We start from the raw sequence: 18,078 nt of genomic DNA, 5'->3' as shown, positions 1-18,078 counted from the left end.
TGCAGCACATGCGTCCAAGTAGCGCTGCACGGGCGCATAGAGAAAAGAGTATTTGTGTGCCAAATATGAGCACATTGCTGGGAGAAAGAGTAAGCAGAGGGAGAGAATGCGGGTGGCGCGGTTCGCAATGAGTGTGAGTGTGTGTGTGTGTGCGGGGTGTGTGTAAACATAGACAGGGGGCGACAAAGGGAACATTCGAAGAATCACATAGTGGGAGCTTAAACTTTAACATTATCTGTAAAACTAACATTAACAGTGACAGCAACGGTAACATTAACATCAACATTATTATGTAATGTTAACATGTTCTATCAACTAACATAGTGGGAGCCTAAACGTTAACATTATCTGTAAAACTAACATTAACAGTGACAGCAACGTTAATATGTAATATTAACATGTGCAATCAACTAGGGTATAATTTCATTTCCTTATTTAACGACAAAGGGAACATTTAAATAATTAAATAGTGGGAGCTTAAACATTAACATTAACTTTAAAACTAACATTAACAGTGACAGCAACGGTAACAATAACAGGAACATTATTATGTAATATTAACATGTTTACTCAACTAGGATATATCTTTCTCTTATATAACAATTATTAATTACACATCGATTAAATACTTATTCACTTTTATTGTTATTTAAATAAAAATTATACAATCCACCATTGTTATTTTTTATAGGCTTAGTATGTGTGAAAAAAAGATATGGGTGCAGTTCAAGCGCATGCCAAGTGTAAGTACAATAATAAAGTAAAATTAAGAAAAATGTATATTTTTTAAAAAGTAGATAGGGACTTTTAACATGTCTGCTGACTTGGCACAGATGTGGCAAAGAGCCGAAAAGCCTTTTGATTTAATGGAAAACTCAAATTCAACCCAGATATTGGGAAAATACTTCTTGAAAATAATAGTTTTACTCGTGCGAAGGGGGCTGTTCCTCTTTGGGCTCAGGTTGAGCCAAGTCGGTTCTGATTTCTTGTTCGAGGGCCACAGCTTGGTTTTTTTCATTTTGTGATACTTCTAGAGATTGCGTCGAGTCGCTGCCAGGCACGAGTTCTGGCTGCTCATCGCTCAATTCCACAACAAAGGGGCCAAAGTCATAAACACCATTAAGTGGCCATTCGATTGGATGGGAATCAATTGCCGCATAACCTGATCTGCCACCAAAGAGCAAACGCGTGTCAAGTTCCAGTTCCAGCTGCCCATATTCATTTAAGCGGCCCAGTGGCAGCTCGACCTCAATCGAAAACTCTTCAACATTCTGTGGACTCATATTGTCTGTTGCCATGGAAGCTATTTCAGCTATTGGCTCAAACGCATCTGACTGCCGTTCGTTTACCTCGTCCTCCTCATCCTCTTCCACCTCTTCCTCGTCACCTTCTACCTCAAATATATTCCAGCTGTCGTTTTCGGCAAACGGCTGATAAAGCTTTGCCTTATTCACATCACCCGCTTCACCGCGTGGAACTTGTATGTCGTCCAAGGACTCGTCGGTGAGATGGAGTGTTCCATCTGTTAGCGTGCACTGCGTATCTAATACAACTATGTCGTCCTCGTCAGACTTCTTGGATGCATTGTCATCTCTGCCGCCAGACTTGCGCTTCTTCTTGCTAGTTGCCGCCGCCGCCGAGGTGTTGGGTTTGTTATCATCCTCAGTGTCATCCTGTACAGATGACTGTAAATCGTGCTGCGTCTTTAGCAGACATTCTCCATCTGTTGAGCTGTCGGAGTCGTAGAACGAAAAGCTACGTAGAAAATTATTTTGGGGACTTAGATTAAAGTTGGCGCGATTTGAGCTAAGCGAAAAGCCCGATGATCCTCCTTCCAGCTCCTCCTCAGAATTGCCAGCAGGTTTATGGGCCGACTTAACTTTGGATTCATTAGACTCATTTGCTGGAGCTCCTGGCTCAGCTGTATCACCTGCATTGGGAACTGCTTGTCCATTGACATTTGTTTTGTCGGAATCGGGGACTCCATTGACTGATTCGTTGGACGCATCAAATTCTTGAGATCCAGTTCTTCCAGAGTTCTCATCAGTCATCTGTTCTTCCATTTCAGCTGTGTCCTCATTCAGACTTTCTCCACCATCTGGCAAGCTGCTTGTGGAAGTAACCTCCAACCTGTTTAATCTATTGGAATTTCTATTTGCATGTGGATCTTGAAAAGCTGCTGCCGAGGGCTCGTTTTCACTTTCGCTCTCGTTGTCCGTGTCATTGGTGCCCGTCTCAACGTTACCGGAGGAAGGATCCATAGTCTCCTCCTCCGGCCTGTCTGTCGTCGTCTGTGAAGGTTCTGTAAACTCATCCGTATTTCCGGTGTATACTTCTGCCGTGCTATCGCTCACCTCACTTACCTCCTGGTTATCAGCAGTTGCAGCTTGACTTGTGTTTTCGGTTGTCTCACCGGCGGATAATCGTGGCTGCAATGCTTCATCGCTCTCATTATCATACATTCGCCTGCCCATTTCTTGCTCCGTAGTATTCCTCTGATTGGCGAGAACGACAAGATTGAGTTCCTGCACCTCGACAACCGTATTATCGTCGGCGCTGTAGTACAAGGAGCTGCCCGTTGCATTGTTTTGGTTTTCTGGTGACCTTAAGACAAGGGATGTCGCTGCAATTTGGTCCTCCTCCGTGTTTGCCAACTCAAAAGTGGTGCTGGAAGGGTTCTGCATCAAGACACCGCCCTGCTGCGATCCAGTCGAGTCCGTACAGTATGTACTACTCGATATGGTCTTATGCAAGATGGGACGTGGGCTGCGATTTAGTGTAGGTGTCTGATTTGCGAGGGGTTTGCGACGCTTGGCGTAGGACGTGGAGGAGGAGTGAATCAGTGGATAAAGCACCTGATTTGGACTTACTGATCGGCGCTTTTGACCGCTGATGCCACGTGGAGTCGACGGCAGGGAGACCCACAGACGAGCGCTACTGCCCCGTTGCTCGGCCTGGAACGTGCACACGGACAAGGCATCGCTAGTCTTGGCCAGACCACGCCTTAACCTTGCGGGTGAGTTTATGGAGGACTTGGAGATTGCGCGGGGTTTGCCGGCATTGCGTATGTTCTCCTGAATAAAGTTGCGCTTCTTGCGTGGACTGCTACGGAACACAAATGTCGTGGAGGATATGGTACGCTCCAGCGAGGGTCGAGATGTCGGTGAAGACGACCTACTGCTACCCTGGTAGCTTTCCCAGGAGCAAGACAAGCGTGGCGTCTTTGCCGTAATCACATGAACATGCGCCGAGGAACTCGCAGGTGCGTTAATATTGTGCATGGAGAAGGAGGATGGGCGCGGCTCGCTACTGAACTGGAAAAGATGAGGTATATCGCCACCGGTGGGAGTTGCTGTGGGTGGGCTTCTGTAGATATGGGTGCATGTTTGAAAGGTTTCCTCTGCGCCGGTGACCATGCGTTGCAGCTTGCAGGGCGTTAGCTTATTGCGTATACTCTCATCAATCCTGCCGAATATGGACTCCCTTTCCTTTAGTTTGTTCGCCTGGATCCGCTCTAGTATCTCGCGCTCTAATGGCGAGAAAATGTCGTTTTCGGTCGAGGTGCATTCCCTGTGTGGTGTCGCCGGCTCATCTTTAGTTGTTGGCTCTGCAGACGGCGAAACTTCAGCTCGACAATCCGATTCGCCAATATCTATGTATTCCTCATTCTCATCCACATCCTTTTCATCAATATGTCCGCACTCAACATGGTCTTTATGGTTTACACTGGGCAAGGGTGTTACCGGTTTTTCATCGTCTCGCTTTTCCTCATGATCGATTTCGGCTTGAGGTTCTTCCCCTTGCTCGGGAAATTCCTCATCTGTGCTGAAGTTTGGCTGCTGAAAGCGTTGAGGCTCGGAAACTGAAGCTGTATCGTCGGCATCGGCGATATTCTCCAAGCTGATTGCCCGAAAAAGCGATCCGCTCTCCATAGATTCGTCTGAGCCGAATTCATCTCGCACACCTACCACTCGCAGCTTTTTTGTAGTGGCCACCAGTTTTTCTAAATTCTGACCCGCCACGCATAGACTTTGCTCGAAATCTTGCAATATTTTCGGAATCTCGGCAGCTGCTTGGTGTTGCACATCGCCGCTGAAGGATTGGGTCGACTGTCTGTCGCTAGAGGATGACCCCTGGTCAATGTGTAGCTCTTCGCACACTAAATCTGCCTGGACTTTCTCCTTCGAATCTTCGCCTTGAATTGGCTGCCTCAGCCAACCATATGTTCTCAATGTCTGAGCCTCCCCTGCTTCCAGCGACATTGTCACCGTACGCTCTAGAGTTGCTGGAACTTCATGCTCCATCTCTTCCTTGGCACCAAAGTACTGTACGTGATCCTGCCACAGCTCCTGGAACTCCAGCTTGCGACGCTGACGCTCTTCACGCGTCATCAGCTGGCGCTCAGCCTGCTGGTCTAGCTCCTTGTGATCCGTAGCCTGAACTTCGTTCTGCTCGCAATTGGCACCAAATTGTTGGGTAATCTCGAGAGTAATGCGGCGCTCGGTGAGTGGTTGTTGGGCTTGGGCTGTCTCGTTCTGCTGTGCTTGCTCTTGCCAGTTGCCAAAGTTCCACACCTCCGTCAGGTCTGTTGTGGTCTTATCACGATCAGTTGGAATAGATCGGCGTCGCATATCCGCAGAAGGTGGCGCACTCGTGGCACTGGCCGGCGGACTCGTCGGCGTCTGCACGCCGCGAAAACTAATATCGCTGCTAATCGTTTGGATACCAGGCACGTAGTTAACATTGGTGGACTCCTCCGAGAAGTTGAGACGTTCGATCTGTGCCAGAAAATTGCTGCTCATCAAAATGGAGCTAGTCTGAGTGCTGACATGGCAGCGCACGCTTGTGAGTGGTGCGCGCTCGAACAGCTGCTCCTCGAATTCCTCCTCATCGTTCAGCTCCGTTAGAGTAGCTAGCTTTCGGGGCGTAGCCGGATAGCTGCCAGAGCCGCTAATCAGATCCTCGGGCTCCTCGCCACTGCTGCTCGCAGCACTGCGGCGCTGCAGCTCTGGCTTGAGGCGCAGCAGCTGCTCAAAGCAGAACTGGCACAGCTGCTCGTAGCGTGGTGTGGCAAAGATCTCCTCGTAGCTGATGACCCGCTGCATGGGCCGATAGCGGATGCACTCCGCTCCGCCCGGCAAATGCCGGTGTTCGGTGCGCGGCGGCTGTCGCGGCGAATTGAAGCCAAAGTGCGAGAGCGTGCGATAAGGAGGCGGCAGCCCATTGGCCAGCTGCAGTGGTCGACGAGGGGTAGATGATTCGTTGGTGTTGTTGGTGCCCGTGCTGGACGTGGCGCTCGAACGATTACCGCTGCCCCGATAGTAGGCCATGTTTTGCAGGTGTTCCGAGTGCAGGGCGTGCAACAGAACAGAACAGATTTGCGGCTGACAGCAGCGACCCAAAGGACCAGCCCCATACGCGTACGAATAAAACTCTCCCTGAAGGACTTTTGGCGGCGCAAGGGACTCGGGTTTCTGTGTCAAGTCAGCAACGTGTTGGGTATGTAGACAGGGACTGGGACAAGAATTTTGAGTAGAGTTGGGATTAGTAAACGCGGAGAGCAAATCGCGACGACACTTGCTAGTCGAGGCAGGAACACTCTCGTTCTGAGTGTGACCCTGATTCTGGTTCTGGTTCTCCTTGTCCAGCTCATCGTAGACTAAGTCGATCTTCCTTTCTTCGCTCGACGTCTGGACTTTGACTGTATCAGGATCAGTTTCTTGAATTTCAGTTTCTTTGCGTTTGGTTTAAGGGAGGGAAAAAATCAAAGGAACATCAGTACGCTTGCTCAAAAAATGATTTGGCTAGCAAGACTTACTCTCGAGCGCACCTCAAGCATAAAGCCGGCAACTTGGGCGACCGGAATCAAGTAGATGACCATGGTCATACAAAATTCGCACCTCAAGTTTGCGGCACTATGACTTGCTACTCGCTGATACATTAAATACCTATGAGTATATGATATATATAAACGTACATCGAATTTTCCATACCTACATCGGTAATCTCAATGCCTAAATTCAAAATTGTAACAATAATATAGGAATGAGCTTTGAACCCAAAAACCGACCGATATCATTGTGAGAACTATTCTATAAATGAGGCTGAGGTAATGAACTGTAAATGGTTTGTTTCGTTTTTTCTACTGACTAGGTTAGGTAGGTGCATACAAACATAGGTGATTTGGCTAGTTATTAACATCAATAATAATGGAATGGGGCATTAATTAGTTTGAATATATGTTGTATATACATATGCAGCAGCATTTGGTATACTGTCCAGATACCTGAGTAAATATATTAGGTACAATTGAGTACAATTGCAATTCGGGGGGGTTAGGTCTGAGATAGTGAATACAACTTGTTCGTTACCTCGGCCAGTTGGTGGCTTGCGATTTGTTGCTGTATGAGAGCGTTCGCCGTTTATAAAACTAAGTGTAGCTAAAATAGTATTGAGAAATAAACGTACATAATAAATTGACATGTTTGTGTGCTGTTGATATTTGAGAGCATTAAATAAACCTATAAATGCAATAAAGTTCAAAAAGACTTAAGCTTAAAAATATGTTTAATTATGTTAGTATCGATTCATGCTTTGTTGTGAGTATTGTTAGCTGTCGTAGCAAGTTGTGGGTTTTTCTCATAGCTTTAAGCATTGAAATAGCAATAAACAGAAAACAGCTGCAGTTCTAAGAAAGACAAAAATAAGCCAACTAACTAATATGCTTTGTTTGCGAAAACAAAACAGGCTCAAAAAACATATGCAAAGCTAACAGAGTTCTGATTTTGGTTAAAATAATGACCTATGTTAATTAGCATAGCAGAGCTGCAAAGCAAACTGAATGCAAAATGTTAATTAACAGAGCGAATGATTAACAGACATATTAGTTCAATGAGAGTATGCATAGTACATGAATTTCGATATTGTTTATCACTGGTCTATAAACTATGCACGAGTATTATTATTTTCGACTTTTGTTGTTGTTGTTGTTGCTTTTTACTACACACTAGTTGCTTAGGGGCTGCACTCACCTCTAACATAAAATGTATTGTACTAAACTGTTATCGTTTATTTGAGAGTGTAGAGATTTAAAAGCACAGCAGCAGCAGCATTGCAATGCACACACACACATGTACATAGTTTGTTTTTGATAGTAGAAAATGTAGTAGTAGTAGTAGTAGTAGTAGAAGGTGTAGTAGTAGTAGTATTTGTGTTTTGTTGAGCTTCGCTGTTGTTGTTTTGTTTTTTATTAACCTACACACATTCTAAAAACATTTTTATCTACATAACTTTAAAGAAAATTTAGTCGCCAGTTTAGTTGCGCTTGTGCTTGGCTAGAGGGATTAATTTGGGTAAATTTTGAATTACAATTAGCCAAATTGTAGTAAGAATTGTGTTCAAATAAAATGTGCACAATAAAATAAATAAATTATACAAAGCAAAACTGCAGCTGTAGTGGAAAAACCAAGGAAGGAAGAGTAGTAAAAAAAACCTCCACATCTTGCAACTAGAAGTAATTTGTTGTTGTTGTTGTTGTTGCTATGATATTTTCTTGGTGTCTGGCGAAAATAAAAATCATTTAATACACGCCGTACAACAGGTAAATCCTTAAATAGTAGTAGACAGAATAGTAGTAGATAGCAGATAGACAGACAGATTTGTATTTAGACAGTTCGCAGTGTTGGGTTAAAAAGTATGTAACAGAAGAAACGTAAAAAAAAAAGAAGAAAATATTGATATATTGTTTACAGGAAGGAGGTCGAAACCGTATCGAGTGCTACGAGTACTTTCTTTTTAACTTTCGATATTAATTGTTATGAAATTGTTGTATTTTTCGTATGTGTGTGTGTTGGTTGAAGTTTGTGGAGTAGAGTCAAAAATAAAAGGAAAATAGCATAAGTAAAATTAAAGGTTAGAATATAATAACATTTACATAAGATTAGTTTCGAATAATAAATTATTGTTTAATTAGGCAAAAATACTTGATTCAATTTCTACTTAAACCCTGTATAAAGTATAAATCATAGGAGAATATTTAAATTTGAGGACTGACAAAAATAACATAAGACAAAATGCATACAAATAATTAAACGAAATAAAAAAAGCTTTGAAAAAACTTGAACAAATTTTGTTTCACAACTCTAAGGATTCTGTTTGAATGTATTGGAAGAGGGGGACATAACTGGATGTGTGTGTAAATTCAATTAAGTGAACGTAGACATAAAACAATAGGAAAAAAAAAAACAAGAATTGGGAATGGCTCTGCACTTACCATCACTCAGCACAACCTCAGCCTGGCTGGGAATGGGCGCCTGCTGCGTTTGAATCTGTATGACTTGGTGTTCTATCCGGCATAAATAGAGGAATTCCAATTTAGTCGAAGATTCTTAAAGGAATCATGTGTTAATTCTTACCCGTTTCTGGCTCACTCTGTGCGTGTTTTGCATGTGCATGGGCACCCGCCGCCTGCATCGAATTGAGGGCCTCCGATTCCGAAAAGTCTGTGTCGGTATCTGTGGGCAAACATATGGAAAATGTTTATTTTAAGCTAATGTTAAGGATTTCAGTATTTAGTCAGATCTTACATTCGCCATGAATGCTCTTCTTTTTGCGCTCCACGGTACGTTTATATTCGTTGAGCTCATCGTCTGTCACATTGTCGAAGGGATTCTTGGCATAGGGCGCCTTATAGACTGTCGCATTATGCTGGAATCCGCGCTGTATGATGCCCTTGGAGGCGGCACCCATTAGCACCACATGGTCACCAGTTTGCGAGACAGTAGCATCTTTGATGCGATTTGCCTCGTCCCAGGTAACGCCCTCCAGTATGTGCGATTGTGGGCCAGCGGAAATCAGGTCCGCACGTCGATTGTCCTTGATCTATTCAATAATAATAATATATTAAGCATTTCGATTAATCCAAAGATTTGCAGTGAACTTTTGCTACTGACTTGCTGTTGGACCCGCTTGAACTCCTTGGTTGTGGTTCCAGCTGGCACAAATTGCAACGGATCCTCGATTCGCACCGGCGTCGAGTGGGTGGGCGAACCTTCGGCTACCCACTATTCACGTGCATTTGGTTTTCAAGGGTTTTACGTACGGGCATTTTAAAAGGTCATTCAACGGAGAAAAGCAATTGAAAAGGAAAGAGAAAGAAATTTGTTTTAATTTAGAGTTCATGTTTTGAAATGCAAGTGCTTAAATCTGATAAACTCTATTCATAAATACCCTGCACAATATTTATTAAGTTTACATTTTTGTGATATTTTTGTTTGTTAGTTTCAGCAAAAACACATTTTACAATACAATATGAATGCCCCCTCGGATAATTGCACACAAATGCAAGCAAATGTTAATCAGAGTTGAAACATGTATTATTTTAATGCAAATTATAAATAAATGAAATACAAGCATAAATGACTTTGTGCCTTAAGAAATGTAAGAAAAAAAAAATGAGGACAATTTACAAATAAATTTAAATCATGCAAAGAAAAAGAAATTCGTGTGTGTTCACAATAACAAATTATAATAAAATGATGAAGAAAATTATAAGACATGCGTGACCGATCAATGGATAATTGAACATTTTTTTTAGTGTAAAAAGTTTACACAATCGGAATTAATTTGATTTATCATTTAGCATTATTTAAAATATAACTGCTAGCATTTAATATTTAGTAACAAATGTCTTTCTCTTTCTTTGCATTGTTTTTTTTAAGGCAAATAATAATGGGTATGTCCCTAAAAAGGCACAAAATCATCTATGAGATTTAGTTTTGTATTTCGTATATTTATTTGATTAATGCACAATTACAATTTATAAAGCATTTCATATTATTTTGATTTAGCATTAGTTTCATCGTAATTATATATTTTGTGGCGAATTTGCTGCATTTGGGTTACAAAACATCTGCATCATAATTTGTTTATATGTAAATAAAGTATGTCCGTTTTGTTTCACTTTTAACTTATATTCTATTACTTAATATGCGTGAAATTTAATGAAAGCAAGTGGAAAAGTTAAGAGGCAGAGCTAGTCGATGAGGGCTTTAAATATTTCTATGGATGGCTAATTGGAATGTCTTGGTTTTAATCGAGTTATGAAGGTTTTTGGGATCGTTTAAAACATTTCCCTATTTGTGTATTAGGATACATATTTGCTCGAATTAGTTAATATGAACCTCAACTAATTTCCTTCGATTTCCTTGAGGTTAACAACTTTTTGTGTTTGCTGTTGTGTTGTTTGTTTATCTTCAAATGTTATGATCTCTACCTTTGTGATTTTCTTGGGATCTGGAGTGCCAGTTTCCAGTACCTCGACCTTCTGGTAAACATTGGGCGAATTAAGCCAGCGACTGCGATCGCCGCCCTTGCGCAGATCGCCCTTCTTCCAGATGCTGTGAAAAGTGGAATTATCAGAAAATTTCGTTAAATTATTACTCAAAAAGATTGCATACCCCTGTCTGAAGAGCTCCTCCTCCTCAAGCAGATAGCCTAATGAGGACACAGCTGGTGGCAGTTCTACATCGTTCTTAGGCTTTGGCGGATCCGATTTGATCAGTGGATGGCGGTAAATGTACCCAGTACGATAACCGGCATTGTCGAGCATCCGCATTAGTGCCTCGAACTCCGCACCACCCACACGCCACTTGGGCGGACTGCCTATCTTAGGCGTAGGTTCCTCTTTGCTGGAAGCGGCGCCATCCTCATCAGTTGTGATGGCGGCAAATTTCTTTTCCAAGTCCTCTGGTGGGCGACGCGACTGCTCATAGATAAGCTTGCGCGACTCCTCAGGTATGAGCACAAGGTTGTCAATGCCAACTGGCAGCAGCTTCAGCTGCGTTTCACACGCCTGCACAATGTGACAGGCAGCAAAGAAGGCCTCCTCGATGGTCTCGCCGCAGCACAGGGCGCCATGGTTGGCCAGCAGCATAACCTTAGAGTTGGGACCCAGGTTACGCACCAAACGGTTGCGCTCATCCTCGTCAAACAAACCGGTGTAAACGTGTATGCTGATCTCGCCCAACACGCAGGCATCCTTGGTGAGGGCCAGCAGGCCTGACTTCAGCGAGGAGATGGCCACCACGGGACTGCAGCCAATATAGATGGCGCAACGGATGTCGGGACGCGCTGCATGAACCACCGAATGCAAGACAAAGTCTGTAAGATAATAAAACAATAAGTAAATAATTTTCTCGTTTTTCGAATATTCTGTTTTTTCTTACGGCTCTTGTTCACCCCAAAGTTGGTGGTGCCCTGTTCGACAATCTGGCCCTGCATGTCGACTTTGTTGAGGGACGAGGCGGTGATCTCATGGTACAACAGTCCATACGGATTGACCAAAAAGTACTCCTGATCGACCTTTAGGCGGGCCGTGATCTGTGCGCCCAGACCCTGTGTCCAGCCGTACAGGTCTAGCAGCCGGAATGTGGCAGCAAGTTTGCACCTGAGTATCTTCTCGCCCTTGGCATAGCCCATCGATTCCACGCCGCGTATATCGTTGATAGGCACCATGCAGCTGCTGCTCTTGAACACATTGCTTACTCGGTTAACGGGCACGCCCACAATATCAGACAAGTGCTGCAATATGCCACTGGCACCTGCGCCGCCCTCGCGTGCCGAGTCCACAATGCGCTCCAGTTCCTCACGAAACAGCTTCGATCCCATGATGGCCTCTACACGCTTGCGTCGCTCCATTTCCCGCATGTCCTGCAAGTAGCAAATCGTTGAAATGTGATTTGGATTTTTGTTTCCGTATGTTCAACTGCAGCATACCTGTTCAATGTCCGCGGGACGTGCTTTACTGTTCTCATCTTCCTCACCCGCGGTTGGATCTATGCCGTTTTGTGGCGGTTGCTCTACCTCAGTCATTTTTCAGTTTATTTTTTTTATGTTTTAGTTCAAATGCTAAAAATACACAAAATATGCAAGGCATACAAAAATACACAATTAGTTTTTTTTTTTTAATCTAAATAAAAATAAAATTCTTGTGTATTTTCTTAATATGTATTTGCCAACTGAAAATTTTCAACTGACCTTAAAAAGTGCAGGCCAAAACTTTTGGTTTCCGTTATGAAAAGGGGGTGGCATGCCAACAGCAAAGAAGTGGGAAAAAGCGAGAGAGAGAGCACTTGTGACGCCTGCATAAAACTGCAAGGCGAGGCGCAAATGAACCACCCAACAACATTATTAAACAACCACATCGAGAGAGAGAAACGTGAGAGCGCAGAACGTGAGAGCAAAGGGGAAATACGTATATGTGTGTGTGTACAAATGTCTGCATGCGCTGTGAATGGCAAGAACAAAAAGCACTTGAGACAAAGTTCCGAGAGCCGGTCAGCCTTTCCATTTCGTCTTCTTTATATGAATATTTATATTTTACAACCAGACAAAAAATTCTTATTTTGGTTGAAATTTAATTTCGGTTTCTTGACAGTTGCAAAGTAAAAAAAAATTATTAGAAAAGTATGTTGCCCTTTTTCACTGGGGTTTAGAGCGCAGTGAAGCGAGCTGTTGCCCACGAGAGTGTGAAAACAAACGTGCGGCAACAGATATGGAAAAACTATTTTAAGATCATTTGCTTTTATTTAGATATGCATGTATTTGGCTTTTAACGAATTTAAATTGATGCCTAAAAACAAAATGAAGAAAGTGGCAGTAAACACACATACACACGCACACACAGACCTATTCACACAGACAAAACACAAATAAATGACAGACCGCATCTCAAGCGTAAAAGACGGGCGAATGCAGCGACAACGACGTCGACGTCGACGCCGCTGCGCCACTTAAAACAAATAAACAACAACTACAGAGAAAAAATGCGTTGCTCGTTTAATTTTAGGCGTGGTGGTTTGAATGGTATTAACCTTCAATTTGGATTCCGTTGTCTTTTCTTCTTCTTTGAATGTGCGTGCAAAATGCAGGCTATTATAATGTACGTAGATGAATGCGGTTAACAAAAAAAAACTCGTAAATATGTCGGCAATCAAGAGAGTTAATCAAATAATAAATATACAAATATCAACGATTCACAGCACACAGCCTTGCCATATCATTTGAAAGCATATTTTCTACTCAACAAACGGCAATTTAAGGAAGAGCCCACAAATACGCGAGTACGCGACAATCGAAACTTTTGCAACACTGTACAACAACAGTTGCACAGTGCAAAAGAAAGTGTGCCGCCTACATATCTACATCGGCTGCTTTGAACTTAGCTTATTTGTATTATTAATATGGGGAAACGAGCAAAAACAAAAAAAAAAGAACCCGTTGCTCATTGTTATTATTGGCTTGACAATTGCACATCGAGCATGCAAATTGTGCATATTTAAAGTGCATTTAAGTGTTGTTGTTATTTTGTTTTTTCTGCTGTCTTTGCTAATTACGACGAATGTGTGTATGTGTGTGTGTGTGTGTGCTGCTTATGGCTGAGTGAACGTGTGCCGCACATTTTGAGTGACAGCCTTAAACGAGAAGGAGCAACAACAACAACGTCAGCGTTGCCAGGTAATTGAACCTTTGCTCTGTGCGTGGGCGACGACAGAGAACTTTGGATCAAATCAAAGAGAATAATTTTTGAAAATAAACGTTTTTCAAGTGCCCAGTTTGAGTGGGCAGCGAGCAATAAACTTAACGAGCCATCGCTAACGCGTAGGAGTTTTGCGCATCTACCAGTGTTGCCCTACAGTCGAAATTATGTGTAGGTGTTACTGCTGTTGTAGGTGTAGGTGTTGCTGTAGGCCTGTCTGTTGATTAAGGCGAATCTGCAAATGCATCCTCTGTTGTTCTGTGTGTAGAGTCACGCACTGCTACCGATTGAACATGTTATTTTATGGACACACTGGTTCTCATTTATAGCTAACAGTGCCAGGTCATCGACAAATTAAAAGTGTAACCATACTTAGTTGCCAATTGGCAGCTCGGTTTATTGACCTTTCGCCAATGCCAGCGCTGCATGCAATGTCTAATCGGATTTCAATGGCCCGCAAAGACACACACACACACACACACACACACACATACAAATCTAATTAACTTATCATGTGATGCGACAAAGTGAGGTAATAGAGCGCCGGTGTCGTTGTCTGTGCCTGTGAAGTAAGAACGATGACAATTGTTGCGACTCGCGTGGCAAGCTTCGTCTTTTGGTTGACCTTTTTGCACGGAAACATCAATTGAATTTAGGCGAGGCTGACGCCAACATTTCTGTCGGCTGTTGACATTATGCAATTACATCACACACGAGACACGCCCATTATTTAAATGCTGTAGAATTGCGCTTTATTATTGGGTGTGAACATTGCGTGGCACACAAATGTGACAAATTAGCCATGTCATACATCTTACCCCAACAGATCAGAATGTTGGCAACAAGTTGTACGACAACCTTTCAGCATGTAAACCTGATTTTATCGAACCGACGTGAACAAAACACATATAAAACTTTAACTAATTTTGAATGAATAAAAATGTGTAAACCAAATGGTCTAATTTATTAATAGAACAGTTCAATTTTGTTGTAAGAAAGTTCAGTAATCAAAGAAGTTCGACGCCAAACATGGTTCACGAATCGAACTTTCAGTCGAAGTATCAGTTCGAACACCGAAAAGAACCTCAAACAGCTGCTTCAGCAAGTGCTAAGTTTCTCTTTGAAGGTTCAAATTATGCTCTTAATCCATTCATTTGGTTAATTATCATATGCACACACATGAGGGCGGCCAATTAACCCCAGAGCAGACACCCTCTATTTAATTTTTACACTTGCGCTGGCGTTAATTAAATTGCTCAAGTATTCACTTATCGTTGCTGGAGAAATCTTACGTAATATTTCTAAAAAGCAGAGCACAAACGCAGCAATAAGGTCAGCATCATCTCAAACATCATCAATGAATCCATTCAGCGTTCATAATGCATAAAGTCACTCAGTCAGTGGGACACTCAACGCCTCTGACAGATCGTTCAGTTTTCTGGAGCAAATATGTGCAAGTACACGACAAACAACAAATAACAATAAATACATAAATACAGAAAAAAAAGTGCAATAAACTTTACGAGCAGTGCGTCAAGTGTAAATAATCATCATTTGCAGCTGTCAGAGATAATCATTGCGAAGCGAACAAAAACATGAAATATTGTGCATTCATTCATTTCACTGTAATGCAAATAAGTCTAAGCTTTGCTTTAGGTTGATTTAGTTTTAGTTGATGGGGCAACAATTAATATGAATAGAAGTTAATATTGGAAGGTTGTCGCCGGAATGTTAATTCTAAAAAAAAAAAACAAATCCAATAGTTTAGTTGATTTCAGCATCATATCGTGTGTTCAGTTGACAGATTAACCTTATTCCATATGAACAATAATATAATAAAAATTTAAAATTAAAAAAAAATAAATAAATAACCATGCTAATTCGTTTTACTTTAATTGCCCTCTAAATATTTTTACTGGTTATGAAGTAAATACATTCTTAAATGTAAAGCCTAGACGAATCGGAACTGCCTTAAGTCTATAATAGAATGTTGTATAACTCTGACGCTGCTCTCCATTTAATAGACGAACAACGTAAAAAAATATACATCCAGTTTTATATACGAAAACATTGTCAGCAAAAATTGCACTTGTATTTTCACAAAATTTGCAGTAGAGCGTTTCGTGAAATACTGAACGTAAAATTAATTAATTTGAATGGCAATTGATTCTCAAGCTGTCGTAATATGTACATATAGCCAAGCTAAAGCCTAGTCCGATCGTAACTGCCTAAACAAAATGCTCTTTAAAGTCAGTAACAAATGTTGTATAACTCTGACGCTGCTCTCCATTCAAAAGACGAACAACGTAAAAAAATATACATTACATTTTATCTACGAAAACATTGTCAGCAAAAATTGTAGTTATATTTTCACAAAATTTGCAGTAGAGCGTTTCGTTAAATAATATTTTATTTAATTAAATATTAATCCTAACTAATCTCACATTGTTAAAAAAAATGTCATCGCTAAGATACATTCAGCCAGAGTTACAACTTAAAACAGCTATTACATTTAAGTAAAATGTTAATGTAACCAAATTCATATAAATTTGTAATTTAAAATTTTTGTTTTTTATTTCTATCTCGTTCGTCAATTATTCCCTTTTCTTAGTCGAAAGTTAAACACCACATCCGAATATGTGTATGTAACATAAATAATCAAACAACCGAAAACCAATGTGAACAATGTTGCTGCAAAGCATATAACATGCTTTAGACAGGCCACTTCCACAAGCAGTCGTGGCCGAGTGGTTAAGGCGTCTGACTCGAAATCAGATTCCCTCTGGGAGCGTAGGTTCGAATCCTACCGGCTGCGAAAGATAAATTCTTTATTTTTATGTTTTCTACAGAAAACATATTTAAAAATTATTTTACATATAATGAACTGTTTGAGTTCTAAGTTATAATTTTATTTTGCATTTACTTAAGCAGCTTCTCTGGTTACACAGCCTACACAAAGCAACTGCTTGGTTTTAAATCATGCATGATTCAACTGTTTCCGTGGTGTAGCGGTTATCACATCTGCCTAACACGCAGAAGGCCCCCGGTTCGATCCCGGGCGGAAACATGTCGAATTTTTTGTTATTTCAAAATAGTACAACGTGCATGAATGCACCTCCTTTGAATAAATATTGGGGCAACTGAATATATTGAAGAACAATTAAATAAGAATCACGTACTTCTTTTTATTGAATTTTTCTTTAAAATTGTGCTGATTTCAAGGGAAAAGTGACGTACTAACAGAAAAAAAAAAAAATCATTCTTAAGGGGGGAAAAAACGAACACTGCAGTTAAACTGAAGAAGAAAGGTGTAAAAGTGCACTCAACTTTAATTTTTTTCATTGAAACTAGAATTTCCATACAAAAATTAACATAATTGGACAGCTATATTTAATATGCATTTAACTATTAAGACAGTTAAGCACATAATACTCTTTTAAATAAATAAATTGTTATAAGTTGTAATAAAGCTATGGATTTAAAAATAATAATTTAACAGTTCGAAATACAATTAAAGCATAGAATAGATATTATTTCTTAATAAAAAAAGATACCAAAATTAATTCAACAGCAATATGTTAACGTCAAGATGCTTCCAAATTTAAAAAATTAAAATTTTAATTTCTTTATAGTAACAAAATATATTGGTCTATTTTCATTCTTAAATATGTGTATCGCATTTGGCGAGCACACGTTCAACTGTTTCCGTGGTGTAGCGGTTATCACATCTGCCTAACACGCAGAAGGCCCCCGGTTCGATCCCGGGCGGAAACATGTGAATTTTTTATATTTTTTAAAAAAGAAAAAGAGCTTACTTTTATGCTACTATGATCTCGAAATCAAAGCTGTTCGTGCGGAAGGTTATCGAATGTAAAATAAACAACGGACTTTATGACTTCAGTTGTGGCCGTGTTCGGAATTATTAATGGCGAATTTTTAGCGGATTTGTTATTTTACAGTATTTTTCTGTCTGCTCTATATTCTCAGCACAACTTGCTAATTTTGTTTGTTTTGCTAAATAGCTGACTCTTTCATTGTCCTCTGCTCTTGGAAGAGTCGCGTGCAAGTCGCGTGGCTTGAATTACAATATAAAAATCCCACAGAGGTCTTCCCTGAAGAAGTTGGCGCCGTTGCATGACGCCAAAGATTACCCGAGCTCTGACAAATGGAATGATTTAAGTGAAGTATATATATACATATATATAAGACAGGCATGAGAGCCAGACAAGTGGACAGACAACAACACACTTGGCGTGAGTATGACTACAAACAATTCACTTCACTGTTCAATGTTTACATGGATGCTCGTTTGCTTGCTTTATAATTGTTTATTTTGTATACTCGTCCGCAAAGTGAAGAGTATATTGATATTGTAAAATTTCCGCATTTCTTTGACGCTATCTTCCAAAGTTTTCGAAAAGGAGCATATGCATGTAAAAGGCCGAAGCTCGTAAAGTACATATATTCTTGTTCAGAACGACGAGCTGAGTTAGTCTGATTTTAAAAGAAGCGATAAATACCGATTTCGATATATGTATTAT

General features: G+C 41.0%; 1 protein-coding gene and 3 non-coding genes across 10 annotated transcripts in view; 3 read left to right on the top strand and 1 right to left on the bottom strand.

Annotated features, from left to right (window-relative positions):
- The window catches only part of LOC115765126 (protein hu-li tai shao), a 31,718-nt gene that overhangs the window by 3,786 nt on the left and 9,854 nt on the right, over positions 1–18,078 (bottom strand). For 3 of the 7 annotated variants that reach the window (XM_030708540.1, XM_030708532.1, XM_030708526.1), the window contains 9 exons: positions 11,776–11,907; positions 11,226–11,709; positions 10,458–11,160; positions 10,274–10,397; positions 8,952–9,062; positions 8,586–8,880; positions 8,415–8,513; positions 8,273–8,344; positions 680–5,734 (listed from right to left, as the gene is read on the bottom strand). In XM_030708540.1, coding sequence (XP_030564400.1) covers positions 924–5,734; positions 8,273–8,344; positions 8,415–8,513; positions 8,586–8,880; positions 8,952–9,062; positions 10,274–10,397; positions 10,458–11,160; positions 11,226–11,709; positions 11,776–11,871 — 6,795 coding nt within the window. In that variant the 5' untranslated portion in view covers positions 11,872–11,907 and the 3' untranslated portion in view covers positions 680–923. Of the gene's footprint in view, positions 1–679; positions 5,735–6,371; positions 6,441–7,275; positions 7,560–7,593; positions 7,799–8,272; positions 8,345–8,414; positions 8,514–8,585; positions 8,881–8,951; positions 9,063–10,273; positions 10,398–10,457; positions 11,161–11,225; positions 11,710–11,775; positions 11,908–18,078 lie in introns of those variants that run through there. The other 4 variants (XM_030708549.1, XM_030708569.1, XM_030708560.1 and 1 more) reach the window with 4 other exon arrangements.
- Positions 16,271–16,352, top strand: Trnas-cga. Its single transcript has one exon. It is a non-coding gene; the product is annotated as a tRNA-Ser (tRNA).
- On the top strand, positions 16,532–16,604 carry Trnav-aac. The gene has a single exon. It is a non-coding gene; the product is annotated as a tRNA-Val (tRNA).
- Trnav-aac lies at positions 17,239–17,311 on the top strand. The gene has a single exon. It is a non-coding gene; the product is annotated as a tRNA-Val (tRNA).

This window comes from Drosophila novamexicana, unplaced genomic scaffold (assembly GCF_003285875.2).
Source record: "Drosophila novamexicana strain 15010-1031.04,08,12 unplaced genomic scaffold, DnovRS2.1 tig00000008-arrow-pilon, whole genome shotgun sequence".
NCBI lineage: Eukaryota > Metazoa > Arthropoda > Insecta > Diptera > Drosophilidae > Drosophila > Drosophila novamexicana.
The sequence above is the reverse complement of the archived record's forward strand: the minus strand, read 5'-3'. Positions and strand labels throughout refer to the sequence as shown.